At 35.1% G+C, this 15,608-nt stretch overlaps 10 protein-coding genes and 2 pseudogenes across 12 annotated transcripts, besides 2 other annotated features; 8 read left to right on the forward strand and 4 right to left on the reverse strand.

Annotated features, from left to right (window-relative positions):
* Positions 1-351: 351 nt before the first annotated feature.
* TVAGG3_0432090 (l-lactate dehydrogenase) lies at positions 352-1,353 on the forward strand (the record flags this gene model as incomplete). The annotated part of the gene is made up of 1 exon (XM_001297260.1): positions 352-1,353. The coding sequence occupies one exon, from the start codon at positions 352-354 to the stop codon at positions 1,351-1,353; it is 1,002 nt and encodes a 333-aa protein (XP_001297261.1).
* A 258-nt stretch (positions 1,354-1,611) lies between these two features.
* On the reverse strand, positions 1,612-2,721 carry TVAGG3_0432100 (ribonuclease inhibitor domain-containing protein; the record flags this gene model as incomplete). Its single annotated transcript, XM_001297259.1, has 1 exon — positions 1,612-2,721. The coding sequence occupies one exon, from the start codon at positions 2,719-2,721 to the stop codon at positions 1,612-1,614; it is 1,110 nt and encodes a 369-aa protein (XP_001297260.1).
* A 715-nt stretch (positions 2,722-3,436) lies between these two features.
* On the reverse strand, positions 3,437-4,062 carry TVAGG3_0432110 (uncharacterized protein; the record flags this gene model as incomplete). The annotated part of the gene is made up of 1 exon (XM_001286382.1): positions 3,460-4,062. One exon carries the CDS (start codon positions 4,060-4,062, stop codon positions 3,460-3,462), a length of 603 nt encoding a protein of 200 aa, XP_001286383.1.
* Positions 4,063-4,087: 25 nt separating this feature from the next.
* Positions 4,088-4,115, reverse strand: TVAGG3_0432120 (annotated as a pseudogene). The gene has a single exon. The product of its transcript is annotated as a tRNA-Pro (tRNA).
* Positions 4,116-4,490: 375 nt separating this feature from the next.
* Positions 4,491-4,668: a mobile genetic element.
* Positions 4,665-15,608: part of a mobile genetic element that runs on past the window's edge.
* Positions 5,845-6,207, forward strand: TVAGG3_0432150 (uncharacterized protein; the record flags this gene model as incomplete). The annotated part of the gene is made up of 1 exon (XM_051233810.1): positions 5,845-6,207. The coding sequence occupies one exon, from the start codon at positions 5,845-5,847 to the stop codon at positions 6,205-6,207; it is 363 nt and encodes a 120-aa protein (XP_051103540.1).
* On the forward strand, positions 8,420-9,265 carry TVAGG3_0432160 (annotated as a pseudogene). The gene has a single exon. A coding segment is annotated over exon 1 (846 nt).
* Positions 9,352-10,221, reverse strand: TVAGG3_0432170 (uncharacterized protein; the record flags this gene model as incomplete). Its single annotated transcript, XM_051233811.1, has 1 exon — positions 9,352-10,221. A coding segment is annotated over one exon (870 nt), but the record flags the coding sequence as incomplete, so codon positions are not given.
* TVAGG3_0432180 (uncharacterized protein) lies at positions 10,238-10,639 on the forward strand (the record flags this gene model as incomplete). The annotated part of the gene is made up of 1 exon (XM_051233812.1): positions 10,238-10,639. The coding sequence occupies one exon, from the start codon at positions 10,238-10,240 to the stop codon at positions 10,637-10,639; it is 402 nt and encodes a 133-aa protein (XP_051103542.1).
* On the forward strand, positions 10,831-11,415 carry TVAGG3_0432190 (phage tail repeat-like family; the record flags this gene model as incomplete). The annotated part of the gene is made up of 1 exon (XM_051233813.1): positions 10,831-11,415. One exon carries the CDS (start codon positions 10,831-10,833, stop codon positions 11,413-11,415), a length of 585 nt encoding a protein of 194 aa, XP_051103543.1.
* On the forward strand, positions 11,572-12,156 carry TVAGG3_0432200 (His-Me finger endonucleases family; the record flags this gene model as incomplete). The annotated part of the gene is made up of 1 exon (XM_051233814.1): positions 11,572-12,156. The coding sequence occupies one exon, from the start codon at positions 11,572-11,574 to the stop codon at positions 12,154-12,156; it is 585 nt and encodes a 194-aa protein (XP_051103544.1).
* Positions 12,182-13,042, forward strand: TVAGG3_0432210 (uncharacterized protein; the record flags this gene model as incomplete). The annotated part of the gene is made up of 1 exon (XM_051233815.1): positions 12,182-13,042. The coding sequence occupies one exon, from the start codon at positions 12,182-12,184 to the stop codon at positions 13,040-13,042; it is 861 nt and encodes a 286-aa protein (XP_051103545.1).
* On the forward strand, positions 13,923-14,270 carry TVAGG3_0432220 (uncharacterized protein; the record flags this gene model as incomplete). Its single annotated transcript, XM_051233816.1, has 1 exon — positions 13,923-14,270. One exon carries the CDS (start codon positions 13,923-13,925, stop codon positions 14,268-14,270), a length of 348 nt encoding a protein of 115 aa, XP_051103546.1.

Consider the following 15,608-nt stretch of genomic DNA (forward strand, 5'->3'; position numbering starts at 1 on the left):
ATACTAAAATATTAGTGAATTCCTACGATTTCAGAACAAATGTCAGGAGAAAGCAAATAATATAAATGGATAAATGCATGTGCATGCATAAAGAACTAATTTCTCAAATTTCCCAACTTTTTCGTCTTTATTGTTTTGAGAGCTAAATGGCCATAAAACGATGACAACCGTATTGAAAATTTTGTATGAACTTTTTTCATGGGATTTTATTGTACACACAATGGAGATCGATTTTTATCGAATTACTAATTCAAATGATTCGAAAACCGCTTGAATTGAAATCTTATTGAATTTTTGATAACTAAAAAGGTCGAGATTTGAGAGGTGACAAAAAAGAATCATTTCTCATCAATGAGTGAAGCAGCACATGTTCTTATCACTGGCGCAGCAGGACAAATCGGTTATATCCTTTCCCATTGGATCGCCAGCGGTGAATTATACGGTGAACGCCCAGTTTATCTCCATCTTTTCGATATTCCACCAGCCATGAACAGACTTACAGCTCTTACAATGGAATTGCAAGACTGTGCATTCCCACATCTTGCAGGCTTTGTTGCCACAACAGAACCAGAAGCAGCTTTCAAGGATATTGATTGCGCATTCTTAGTTGCATCAATGCCACTCAAGCCAGGCCAAGTCAGAGCAGACCTCATCAGCTCCAACAGTGTTATCTTCAAGAACACTGGTGAATACCTCTCACAGTGGGCCAAACCAACAGTCAAAGTTCTTGTTATTGGTAACCCAGATAACACAAACTGCGAAATCGCAATGTTACATGCCAAGAACCTTACAGCCGACAACTTCAGCTCCCTCAGCATGTTAGATCACAACCGTGCTTACTACGAAGTCGCTTCAAAGCTCGGTGTCGATATCCATGACGTTCATGACATCATTGTTTGGGGTAACCATGGTGAATCAATGGTTGCTGATCTTACACAGGCTACTTTCACAAAGGAAGGCAAGACACAGAAAGTTGTCGATGTTCTCGATAAGGAATACGTTTTCGATACTTTCTTCAAGAAGATCGGACACCGTGCTTGGGATATTCTTGAGCATCGTGGCTTTACAAGCGCTGCAAGCCCAACAAAGGCCGCTATCCAGCACATGAAGGCTTGGTTGTTCGGAACAAAGCCAGGAGAAGTCCTTTCTATGGGTATTCCAGTTCCAGAAGGAAATCCGTACGGAATTAAGCCAGGAGTTGTCTTCTCATTCCCATGCAACGTTGACAAGGAAGGCCACATTCATGTTGTCGATGGCTTCAAAGTTAACGATTGGCTCCGTGAAAAGCTCGATTTCACTGAAAAGGATCTTTTCCACGAGAAAGAGATCGCTTTGAACCACCTCGCAGAGTAATTCATTTTTTCTAACACATTTTGTATACTAAAAACGTTTAATCTATCCTCTTTTAAAAAAAATTAATTTTTTTAGCATCATCAAACCAAATAACACTAAATCAATCTACAAAGTCTTTAAAAGGTTGTTTGCGTTTTATAATATTGATATGTAAAAAGATTTTGAGATAATTTCAATTATATATAATATAATATAATATATATAATTTCAATTATATTAAGATAGTTTTTTTTATTCCAAAATAATATATAAATGAATTTATGGTTCTATATCTCCTTCTGTTTTGATAGAAGCCTTCTTACTTCTGATAACAAAAACAGCTACAACAGCAACAATAACAACAACAGCGACAACCGCAACAACAGATCCAGCAATTATTGCTGTTTGTTTAGATTTTCCTTCTAATTTCGAGTCATCAGGATTTGAAGTAGGAGTTGGATTTGCTATATTCTCTTCGGGTTTTTCATTCTTACCTCCATTATCTGTTGTTGTTTCATTTTTCCCTGTATTATCTGTTGTTGTTTCATTTTTTCCTTTGTTTTCATTGTTATTTTGGTTGCATCCATCTGGAGAGAATACGCTTTCACCATCTACATAACAGTAATTTGGTTCAGGGATTGGTGGAGGAGGATCCTTTGGAGGTGGATCTGTGGGCAGGTTATTCATTGCTTGACAGATACTTTGTTGACTTGCAGTGATCTCAACACCAAAGAATGTGTTATCATTATAGTCTGTCTTGACATTCACTTTAAGGTTTGTATATTGTTGTAATTGCGTTGATTCAATGTGTGGAGCCCATGTACCGCAGTAAAGAATTTCTTTGAGATTTGGAATTCCATCAAAAATATTTTCTGGAAACGGAGAAACAATTTCTCCAGTGAAAGAAAGTTTCGTGAGACTTGTGCAGCCATTGAAGATATTACTACCTAAACTTTGTTGATAGCTGAAGAATGCTGCTTCAGTTAAATGAGTATTTGATGCAAAAGCTTCAGAATTAAGTGTCACTAGAGCATTTGGCAAACTTAGTTGTAAAATATCACAGTTTTTGAATGCCGCAGTGCCAATAATTTTGATTTTGGTTGAGAACAATACTGTAGATAACTTGGGACAACCAGAAAATGCGTTATCTCCAATTGTGGTTAGTGTTTGGGCATATCTAAAATCAACAGTTGTTAATTCTTGACATTGATTAAAGGAACTTCCTACAAGTTCAGTAAGTTCTGATGGCAATACAAGTTCAGTCAATCCTGTGTTTGTAAATGCGTTTGAATCAATTTTTGTAATTCCATCATGAAAAACAAGGTTTAACTTGGAGCAACCTTGGAAGGAACCTTTTGGAATTTCTGTTTGTGTCCTGGAAATCTTCATTGTTGTTAATGAACTGCAGCCGTTGAAAGAATTTGTGGCAAATTTAAAGTATTCATTGTTTTCGAGACCAGTAATAGCGGTGAGCTTCACACAGTTCAAGAAACAATTCTGCTTTATAGTTAATAGAAGCTTTGAAGATGTAACTGTTTGAAGATTTTGGCAATTTTCGAATGCATTATATCCAAACTCATTGACATGAGATAAATCAATTGTCTTTAATGAAGTACAGTCTTTGAATAATGAGTTTTGAACTCTTCTGCAACTTTTTGGAAACTTTAAAGTTTGTAATGAAGTGCAGCCTTCAAAAGATTGCTGGCCTATACTTTTGACGGAATCAGGAATAGTAATGGGGCGAGCCGGGAATTGTAAGTGTTTATTCGGAAAGGGTTAAGACGAGCGAGCGAGCAAAGTTTTAGGTGAGCGAGCGAAGCGAGCTACTTGGGTGGAGGTGGGGCAGGATTTGGTCTAGGTGGATTTGTTGTTGGTGGTTTTCACTCCAATGAGTGTATCATGGATGTGGTGCTAGTCTGTTATCAGACCATACGGACTGATGGATGGGAGGTTAATATTATTATCTGTTTGAGGGAGGGTGAGTAATTTTCGTGGTGTCTCTTTTATTTTGGCTTGTGATTCCTAGCACGGAATCCGGTGTTCGGTACACGTTTCGTACCGAGTGACATCGCTTAAGCTCTGCCAATCCTACTATGCTTCTGTTCTTCTCACTCGTCTTATCTCTTCTTAGTTAAGGAATTCGTCCTCATCGGGTTGGTCTAAGGCTTGTTCTATCGCGTTGTTCTCAGCATCTTCTTCGATGATTTGATCAACAGAGATAGTTTGTTCGGTTGAATTATTTATTTGTTCGCCTTGGCCATTGTCTTCTTGAGCATTTCCATTGTTGGTTGGTTGCTCTTCAGAGGTTGCCTGTTGGTTCTCCTGACCATGATCTGTGTCGTTATTGTTTTCATTGTTGTTTGGTGGGATCGCTGCATTGGGAGCTGTGACTCGTCCTGGGAGGGGACGGCAGCGCATACCGAAGAATTCTGGCACTTTTTCAAAAACAATGCAAGCACTCGCAGCTATCGCGTGCATCGAAAGTCTCTTGAGTAGCTGTATGTGATCTGCAGGTGAGATTCTCAATGCGTCGAGTTTTGTACGGAGAGGGATGACTCCTAGTGATGAGACTACGATAATTGAGAGCGTCGTGGTCCAGTTAAATAATCTCTCTGTTTGTTCAGCAAGGCTCTTATACTTGTTAACCTTTTTGTCGTATGCCGCGTCAAGAGAGTTGCCAACATTGTTGTCCGTGCCGTAAGGGCATGTGACTTCAATAATCTTGATCATCTTGTTCGCTTCATCGTAGACAACAAGGAATCATACCACTAGACTACTCACCCTCCTACAATAATTTAAATTTGTTTTAATATATTATTATAATCTCTTCCCTGATTAATTACTCAAGAGTAAATGATTGGATCATTTAACACTATAGCTAAAATTTATATCATAATACTACAAATCGGCTCTATATCTTTACATAAATCCTTTATTTTATATATATTTTACCTTATTGAATTCATTTCTTTTTTCAAAAATTTTAATCTCAGTCTAATAAACCTTTTACCTCCCAACCATACCTATTAGTTTTTCTCTATGACATCATTCCATTATTTTTCCTGTTTTTAATCTAGGTATTCCAATAAATCAAATCATCAATGATTGCATGAAAAGTTTTTGAATGAGGGCCCAATTATCTTTATTTCATAGATTTGGAAACAATAAGAATTACCGAAAAAGTGACAAAACATCAAAAACAGGGAGGGGGTCTCAATTTTTATTACTTATATTATTTTACAATATTTATATAAATACTCTTTATAATATATTTTACTATAAAATTATACCTCAAATTCAAATATTTAAAATATTATTTACATAATTATCTCAAAAAAAAAAAAAAAAAAAAAAGGTAGTGGGGCTTCCAGGCACTTCGTGCCCTCTAGCCCATAAAAAATTTTTGGTAGAGCACTCAAAATAGTATAACTTTGTCCGGACAAGTAAGGGTCTATCGTCGCTACAGGAAAAGTTACAGGCGTTCCAAGGAAGTATACTTTGAGAAGCCTTTTCTGTCACTTTTCAGGAAAAAACATTTTTATTATTATATATAAATGAATTTTACAAAACCACCGTTACCGTTCTTTGGAAATAAGAGTAAATGTAAAGATATTATATTGAGAGAACTTAAGAAACTACCGAATGGTCTAACATTTGTAGATTTGTTCGGTGGAAGTTTCTATATATCCCATTTGTGCCATACAATATTCCCAGACTCAAAGATTATATGCAATGACTTCGACAACTATATGGACCGTCTCAAACATATACCAGACACAAACAAAATATTGAGTGAGTTGAAAGAAAAGATACCTATAGGTAAGATGGAACGTATACCATTAGATAAGAAAAATATTGTGAGAGAGGTTTTGAAAAAAGCAGAATATATAGACTGGGATAGTATATCTGCTAGACTATTATATAGTGGTTCTATAAGAGTTCATGACATTGAAACACTTATGTCAAAAGTTTTATATCTTAACTATACAAATGTTTTCAAAGAGGACATAGAAAAATATATTGAGGGTATAGAGTTTGTGAGATGTCATTGGACAGAGTTGTATGAAAAATATAAAGACAAGGAAAATGTTTTCTTTATAGTGGACCCGCCGTTCTATAACACATGGGATTTTCAATACCAAGTAGACTGGACTTTGAGAGACTCTTTAGAAACTTTAGACGTTTTACATAACTGTCCATGCTTTTACTTTACATCCGATAAAAGTGGTTTGGAAACCGTTATGAGATGGTTAGAGGACATACATGCCTATGAGTTTAGATATGACAAGATAGAATATGAGAGAGGTCCTATAAACCGGAGAAAGTGTCATAACAAAGAAATTTTACTAGTAAGTAAATGTGGTTTGAAATAGGACTACTTGTTTTAGGTTTTTTCCATTGTGTCATTTATTTCTTTGACGTGGCAGAAAGATATAGAGAATATAAAGATGAACCAATGCCTGCAAATGTTCAGTATATGTACTCGTAAGAGATATTTTTATCTAATATTAAATGGACGCACAGAACTTAGCGAATGCACAACAACCTGGACAACCAAACCCAGAGAATATTCCAAATGAAGTTAGAATACAAACTGCAATGGCAAACTATGGTCAAGTGCCAACAGATGTACAAATGCAAACTGCCATGTCAAATGACGCTGCGTTAGGTTTGCCACCATGGTATGCAAATATGAGATGGAAAGAGTTTTATACAAACCCCGAAGTGGGATATAAACAACTTTATGCAGATGACGCGAACACAGGAGTTGACCCAGAATATGTTTTCTACCAGAGGAGAAACAGAATGTATGAGCTCCAGTTAAAAAATGCTATGGAACTCAGAAGGAAACGTAAGAGACTAGGTGGACATTAGATTTTTACATATAGTAAAATGGGTTTCTTCAGTAAGATAGGAAACTTCTTCGAAATGTTGGAAGAGGTATATGGAATGGAATAAAACCGTAGGAAGAGGAATTTGGAACGGAGTCAAAAATATTGGTAAAAAGAGTAGTCAGGTTCGTTGGTATTATACCTAAAGACCCTGAACCAGAAGAACAAGCTCTGTTATACAACAGCCTGAACCTGCACCACAGTCTAGTTGGCAACCAAATCCAACACCTCAACCGTATTAAAAATTATATTTTTACCGTTCGATAGTAGTTGTATATGAACTAAGTTCTAAGTAAAACGCATGGTATAATGGAACTATTCTCTTTCTTCCATCTGTTGTAAACCATACTTGAAAGTCTGAAATACTTCCACTCGTGGTTCATATAGCTTTGTAGGTTTTTCGTAAAAGTCATTTGCCAAGCATAAGAAAGAGTTTTTGGGCGCCAGAAAATGAAGCATGAAGATAATAGCATCTGGGTCGAAAACATTTTCATATGTTCCATTAGGGTTTTCGACTTCATAAAAGTCCGGGTGTACTGGATATTCTGCAGGCTGATTTAACATCCTCATAAATCTATACCATGCCAAGTTGTTTATATTTTGTAGAAATATAAACGTTTTCTCCAAGGTCTTCTATTCTATTGATTTTAACAGTTGCATTTTTCCTGTCATAAATAATATCGAGATGGTACTCTCCCTCGTCAATGTTATACTGGTTTGCATATTCGATATAGATGTCGTTTATTTTTTCTTGAAAAGCTTGAAGAGTTGTTTCTAAGTTTACAAGCAACTAACTTGTAAAAGTTTTTCCCTGTTCAAATTTCTCATACATACGTTTTTCTTTGTTATAGTATCGAACTTCAAAACCGACCGTAAATGGGAAACCATGTATGGCTTCTGAAATGAACTTCATTCTACGAAAGCCAATAGCTTTTGTGACAGATGGGTCTCTTAACCATCTTAATGGGTAGTCAAAACGATAGCCTTCATGCTTTAGATTGTCTATGTCAACCTTTTGACCGACATTAGTAAAAAGTTCATCTAATGGTTTAGTTGTAGCAACTCTTGAATTTTCTTTTTCTATTGGAAGCATATTTTATCTAGAATAAAAATGTCGAAAGATATTGCTTCCATAAGAGAAATACAACACAACCGACAACTCATTATGCAAGCTCTAAATAAGAACACAACAAACTTTTCAAACTATTCTAAGATATCTGAGTCATTGAAAGAAGGAAACTTAAAACTGACATTAAACCCAATGACAGATGAGTTTCTGTTTCAAGACAATAAGAACCATACTGTCTGTATAAATCCAACAAAAGGAACTTTAAACGAGAAACCTATAAATGAACTTCTTTTGAAAACAGATGTTGACAACAAAGCTGACAAAGAATATGTAGACGATGCAATAGCAAAAGAAGAAGAAAGAGCTAACAATGCTTATGCAACAAAAGAACATACTCATCCTGAACTAGCAGACAAAAATATGTTGACAATAAAATGTCAAGTGAAGTGACAAGAGCTGAAAACGAATATTCTAAAAAGACTCATACACATTCTATATCTGATATTACAAACTTACAAGAAACCTTAAACAGGAAAAGTGACGTTGGACATACACATACCATTGCAAATATTACAAACTTACAAGAAACCTTAAACAGGAAAAGTGCGTTGGACATACACATACCATTGCAAATATTACAAACTTACAAGAAACCTTAAACAGGAAAAGTGACGTTGGACATACACATACCATTGCAAATATTACAAACTTACAAGAAACCTTAAACAGGAAAAGTGACGTTGGACATACACATTCTATATCTGATATTACAAACTTACAAGAAACCTTAAACAGGAAAAGTGCCGTTGGACATACACATACCATTGCAAATATTACAAACTTACAAGAAACCTTAAACAGAAAAAGTGCCGTTGGACATACACATACATCTTCTGAAATAACAGACTTAAACGTTAGCCTTGAAAATAAAGCAGATAAAACATATGTCAATGAAATATACCAAAGTTTGCTAGGAACAAAAAATATTGAAACTATTGTTGGTGACTTTTCTGTCAATGAAGAAAACAAATATTTTAGATGGCAGTTGGTACAGTCCTTAGAAAATGGTACACGGTATAAACTCATTCCGAAAAATAACAATGAAATGTATGTAAGCTATAAAAAGAACGATGGTACACAAGTTAAAGTTCCATTAGACAACAACTGCTACTTAAACTTATATGGAGACGAACAAAAGAAATATTTAAGAGTTTATGAAATGACAGATATGACATTGCCTGACCCAGCTCCAGCACCATATTATTATGACTATGGAGATGACGTCAGAACACCACATGTAGATGAACAAAAGCTAACATTATATTTAGATTATTATAGATATAAAGATATAATGCAATAGAAAAAACGAGAATAGTATACTATTATGAAGATGACAGAAATAAATATTATAGTCGAGACTTTACCTACCCTGAAAAACATAAGATTATATTATAAAAAATATTCTGACACAAACCAGAAGAAACCTGAAATAGTTGCACTATATTTTAAGTTCAAAAGAGACAATCCTATAATGTCTCATATGTTTGATTTAATGAACCCAGTAGGTTCTATTTATACATCTATGGAAGCAAGAGGTCCTCAAGTAATGTTTGGTGTTGGTGCATGGGAACAAATAGTCGACAGGTTTTTGTATTGTGCAAACTCTTCAAAGGAAACAGGTGGAAGTAAAACGATTTCAGGTGAAAATTTACCTGCACACAGTCACTACATAGATTTAAGTACATCTCAAGCAGGTTGGCATAGGCATAGATATTGGGATTGGACAGGAATGACAAAAGGTAAAGGATATGATGTTAAAGACGACGTTAAGTTTGCTATAAATTGTTACTGGGTGACACGCAGGGAGAAGGAAACCATACACATTTCGTTTCAGGATATACACAAACAACGGGACAAAAAAGACTACATGCCACCTTACATGACAGTTTACGCATGGTATAGAAATGCTTAGTCGTCATTTTCAACTTCTTTAGCATATTCGTCAGGAGTTGTCTTATATTTGTTAGGAACTGTCTTTGAAAGTATACCACCTTGAACTTTGACAAGTTTGAAACGAGGTCTGACAATAGTAGTTTTATCTTCTGCTTGCAGTGTGTACATTTTGCCATGTTTGCCTAAAACTTCATAATATTCTCTTGTATACTTTCTTCTATTTTTACGAACACGAACGTGAGTACCTGTCGGGTTCCCATTGTTGTCATAGTCAATAGTATTTTCATATGGGTCGCGTTTAGGTATTTCTATTTTTACTTTGTCACCTTTCTGAAGTTTGAAGCCCGGCATTCTTTCTTGTTTGTCTCTTTTGACTAAATTATTAAATATATAGTCTTTCTCTAAGTCAGGGTTGTTTTTCATTTCTTCGGGGGAGTGGTTTCCCAAACCTTTTTGTTTACGGTTATTGTAAATATTTAAAACTTGTCTCATCTTTGCCTGGGAGAAGTGTCTATACTTGTCGTCATATGACATTTCATTTGCTTCACCACCTTGTGGTTGGTTTAAGTCTCTTAACATTTTTATACAACCGTCAATGACACCAAGAGCAGAATGGTTTTGGTCGACAATGAAATATTGGTTTACATTTTTTGAACGCAGATAGTTTTTAATATCGTCTGATTTGAAAGAACTTTCACAGTCAGATGTCAGTTTTGTTGGATGGTATTTGTCAACGAATATTGTCAAAGCTGCTAAGATATCTAAAATATTTTTGGACTGTAATGGTATGGCTTCACAGTATCTTGTGTTTTGACCGACAAATATTAGCCAGTATGGTGGTCCATCTGTTCTAACTCTCGGAATGTTTTCCAAGATATCCATAAACCAAGCATTTGGTATTGAACTAAAGATTTTTATCATGAGTGCTTTCTTTGTCGCTTTAGAAACATAGGGGTCCTTGTTTGGATTCGTCATTTTTACCCCATAAGAAATGGGTTTATTTGGCGCATTAGCAGGAGTCGCATCTAGATTTTTGCCCGCAGTGGGAACAATAGCCAGAGGTGTATTTGGAGTTGGAAGGAAGATTTTGAGTACATTAGGTATACTGAAAGAGAAAGCACAACCTATTATACAAACTGTACAGAAAGGTTGGGATGTAGCACGAGATGCAACAAATCTTATTCCAAATCCTGAAACAAGAGGAAAAGTTCAAGGATGGATGGACAATGTAGGAAGACAAGCAGGAAACTATTATAACAAAGCAAATGACTACTATAACCAAGCAGGACACTATATGGACCAAGGTGAAAGATTCTTTAACAGAGGATATAACCATGCACAACAATGGGTAAACAATAACCAACCTCAACCGCCTCAAACGTGGGGAATGTAAAGTTTTTTACTGAGATGAAATGAACAATACAGCATTGAGACAAATGGGTTCAAGATGGATTTGTCGGCTTCCAGCAGTTACACAACGTGTTTGTCAAGTTCTTCCTATACCTCAGGAAGTTTTAGACCGACTTAAAAAACAACAACAACCAGTTGAAAACAAACCAAACTAAAATTTTTTACTGAGATGAAATGACCGAAGAAGTTGAAACGGTAGATTTGACACCACAAACAAAAAGTTCAGAACCATTGTCAAAACCTGTCAAAGAACTTATAGATGAAGAGAAAAATTCAATAATAGAAAGTGCCAGGTCTGGAAATACAAACCCTAACTACAAAGTCACTTTTCATAAAAATGGAACGGCTAGTATCTCAAAAAAGAAACAGACTCTCACAAATAAAATATTGAAGTCTGAAGGAGCTTTCGAGACAACAGATGGAAAAGTTTACTTCACTGACCAACAGTTCATTATAGAACATCTCATTGACTTAGAGTCGAAATATTCTAAACTTTACAACAAACACAAAAAGTTGAAAGGAAAACAAAAACAAATGGCATATGATATTTATGAAGATGTTGACGACACAACTGTTCCTGCAGGTGAGGTAAAGTCAAAGGAACCGAAAAGTGACGAAAAACCGATAGAAGAAGAGAAACCAAAAACTGAAGATAAACCAAAACCAAAGTTTAGTTTGGAAACTAAACCAAGTCAACCTTCATTAGCTGGTATGGGTTGGCGTCAAAGACTTATGGTAGCGGGCGGTTATGTAAAGTAAAGAGAAAAAAAATATTTTTTTATTTTATTTGAAATGTACGCTGAGTTTGTTGGAGAAGACCGTTGGGAAACTTGTTTGTTAGATGAGAAATATGAAATGGCATACCATTTTAAAACAATATATTTTTAAAAAAAATATTTTTTTATTTTATTTGAAATGTACGCTGAGTTTGTTGGAGAAGACCGTTGGGAAACTTGTTTGTTAGATGAGAAATATGAAATTCACTGTTGTGAGTCATTTGAAGTCAGAAACAAAAAGACAAAAAGAGTTTTAAGCGAATGGGAGCGAAATAACGGATATGCTATTATGAAGATGGGTGGGAAACACTATTTTAAACATGTTGTCATTGCAACTCATTTTATACTGAATCCTAACAATTTACCTTTTGTAGACCATATAAACCGTATAAGAAACGACAATAGACTTGAAAACTTACGTTGGGTCAATTGTTCTGAAAACAATAAGAACAAAAGCAAATTTGGAGATATTGTATTCGAATTTGTCGACGAACTAGAAGATGAAACAATTGAAATTACAGACTATGGCGAGCATACGTTTGAGTTTTACTACTATAGCGAAGAACAAGACTCTTTCTACTTTTATACCGGCGTAAACTATAGGAAATTACAAGTATATTTTACTAAGGAAGGCTATGCTTATGTAAACACTAGAGATACAGATGGAAAATACGTTCAAATACTTCTTAACAAATTCAAGAAGCTATATGGCATACCATTTTAAAACAATATATTTTTACATATATTAAATGCTTCAGGTTGAAAAACAAAGAACAAAAGTAGCAGATACAAAACCGTTAGACTATATCTTTACAAATGCTGGTAGGACTATTTCAGATGAAGAAATTTCATCCCGAGTATACAGGTTTGACTATCCAGTTCGTTGGCTTCAAAGTCCTTCAGATGCAAAGGCAATAGGATTTAGAAGAGTTTTGTTTTCAAATAGAACTAACGCGTTTATGTTCGCAGTATATTTTCATGGGCAGTATAAAGGTTCTGATGGTCTAATAGACAAATTTGATGAAATGAGAATCTTTACAGTTCGTTCAGACGAAAGTCTTGAGAAAACTCTAAATGACTTTCAAACTCAAATAAACAAATATTATTGGGAATTTCAAGAAAAATACGACTCTTTACTAAATGGAACATACTATCTGAAACTAGAATATGACAAGATGAACTCCACCGTTTCATTTCAAAAGATTGAAATTAACCCTCCAAGAGATACAGAGTTTTTATATTGGGGAGTAGACAAACGTTCTTGGGCACAATTTCTTCGGTTACTAAACCAGAACGAACCATTACCACCAGATGGTCCATTTAAATTTATACTTCCACCAGCAGATTTGACAGTTTATAGAAACGTGTTTGACCCTCAAAATGTTATGTGTCATGCAAGTTTCAGTTCAAGCAACAATAGTTTTCTGTGTATTGGTAAGGACTTTTATGACTTTGCTTCTAAATTCTACGAACCACCTAGTAACAGTTTCTCTGACTTTCAAGTTTGGTTCACAACAAATGGTGTGCAGCATATTATTCCATTGTACTATGACTTTTATCTCGAATTGTCTTTCATATACAACTACGGAAAAGTGCTGAAAAAGTATTGAAAAATAAAGTTTATGTTAGCATGTTAGATCTAACACGTTTTCTAACCACTTTTCTAACATCGTAGAAAACTCATGAAAACAATTTATTTTAAAACTTTCACAAAAAACATAAAAAAGTGAAGTTAAACGTTAAGGTTTACTGAACTGGTTGGATGTCGCCTTCACAGGTTATGTAGAATGGTTGACCCGAGAAGTGAAGGAGACCCTTGAGAATTTGTATAATTCGTGGAATTGGACTCTCTCTGTTTGGAAGTTGTATCCAAGGACGTTTGTTTAGGAACTTAACAAGAGCTTCCTTCTTTGCTTGCTTTATGTCGTCTACAGGAGTGTTTTCTGGTACCTCAATTGGAATTCCGGTTTCAATCTCGAGCTGAAGTGTAGACCTTCCAGAAATAGTGGTGAACTTGACCTTGGGCTTCATGACCTTGCGCAAGTAGTCTTTTACGCAGTCGTTAAGTTCAATTAGGTAAATTGCCTCGTCGGTAGGTTCGACCTCGACCATTGCTACTGTCAGTAAAAGTACTGCTACTGTCAGAAAAAGTACTGCTACTGTCAGTAAAAGTACTGCTACTGTCAGTAAAAGTACTGCTACTGTCAGTAAAAAGGAAAATTTGAGAGGGTTTTCGACGATAAAGTACTGCTACTGTCAGTAAAAGTACTGCTACTGTCAGTAAAAGTACTGCTACTGTCAGTAAAAGTACTGCTACTGTCAGTAAAAGTACTGCTACTGTCAGAAAAAGTACTGCTACTGTCAGTAAAAGTACTGCTACTGTCAGAAAAAGTACTGCTACTGTCAGTAAAAGTACTGCTACTGTCAGTAGCAGTACTGCTAGTAGCAGAGATTTTTATCGTTGTGGTCCGACGGTTAAGCCACAAACGAATGTCCGACGTCCCACCAACCGAGTCCATTCCCAAACCAGAGGAACCTAAAGAACCACAACAGTCTCCTCAGCAACCTCAGTTCCAGCAAGTACCTCCGAATTTCTACCAATTTCCACCTCAAGGTTACTACCCACCACAAGGCTTCCCGAACTACCCTCCTCAGCCTATGCCTTACTTCCCCAACCCTTGGATGTTCCAGCAAGCTCCACCCCAGCAATTCCAATCTCAATCCAAATCGAAGAGAGACCAAGAGTTCGAAGAAGGTCTGAACCGTTTACGCAAAGAGTATGCTACAGCTCCAATTGAGAGAAAGTTGTTCCCGGACCAAAAATATAATTTATGTTAGCATGTTAGATCTCACCCGTTTTTTCACCTGTTTTCTCACCCTCATGAATTTTCATGATTTCATCGTACATGCTTTGTCAAGACTTCTTCGTACATGCTTTGTCAAGACTTCTTCGTACATGTTTTGTCAAGACTTCTTCGTAAATGTTTTGTCAAGACTTCTTCGTAAATGTTTTGTCAAACATGAACGTAAATGTTTTGTCAAACATGAACGTATATGCTTTGTCAAGACTTCTTCGTACATGTTTTGTCAAGACTTCTTCGTACATGTTTTGTCAAGACTTCTTCATCGTAATGAGCGTAAATCAGACAAAAATATATTTTAGGTGAAGTGGTGAGATCTCACCTCTTTTCTCACCTCATGAATTTTCATGATTTCATCGTACATGTTTTGTCAAGACTTCTTCGTACATGCTTTGTCAAGACTTCTTCGTAAATGCTTTGTCAAGACTTCTTCGTAAATGCTTTGTCAAGACTTCTTCGTACATGTTTTGTCAAGACTTCTTCGTAAATGTTTTGTCAAGACTTCTTCGTAAATGTTTTGTCAAGACTTCTTCGTACATGTTTTGTCAAGACTTCTTCGTACATGTTTTGTATATATATATATTTATATAAGAGAGAGATCTGGTGCCAAAAAGTTTGCAACGGTTTAATAATATTTTATGAACCCAACCCGCAGCTTTCTTAATTCCATCCCATAATTTTTTAAAGAATCCTGCCGCCATTTCTGATTTAATATTAATTAAAAAATATATTTCATCACTTATATTCTAATTTTTATTTAATGATAAATGAAACCGATTTTAAAAATAAATGAAACAGAGGAGGGAGAAATAAATGAAAGTGAAAATGTTCAACAAAAAATAAACGTTGTTAAACCAATTACTGAAATAAAAATTTTTTCATCTGTTGAAGAATTTAATGACTATTATGCTAATAATAAAAAATTATTTGAAGAATTGACAACATGTAAATTGAATAAAATGTTTAAAGTTGATGGATTCAAAATTTCAAAAATAAAAGGAGTGGTTAGTTTGAAATCTATTCCTCAATCAAGAATCACCTCATTAATGAAAATAGATGATTTAACAAAAAGAATAGAAATTATTGAAGAAAGAATGAATCAAATAATTGATTTCATAAATTCAAATAATCATTAGTTTCTAATTTCTTTTACTCGTTTATGAGGTCTTTGATTATGACTCCATTGATTCCATTCAGTTATTCAACAATGTTTAATTAATCGCGGAATATCTGACATCATCTATATATAGCTTCTTTTAAAATTAATTTTTTTTATCTTTTATTTCATTATGGGTTGAGTGTAAATGAAAAAAAA

The sequence above is a fragment of the Trichomonas vaginalis genome, chromosome V (assembly GCF_026262505.1).
Source record: "Trichomonas vaginalis G3 chromosome V, whole genome shotgun sequence".
Taxonomy (NCBI): Eukaryota; Parabasalia; order Trichomonadida; family Trichomonadidae; genus Trichomonas; species Trichomonas vaginalis.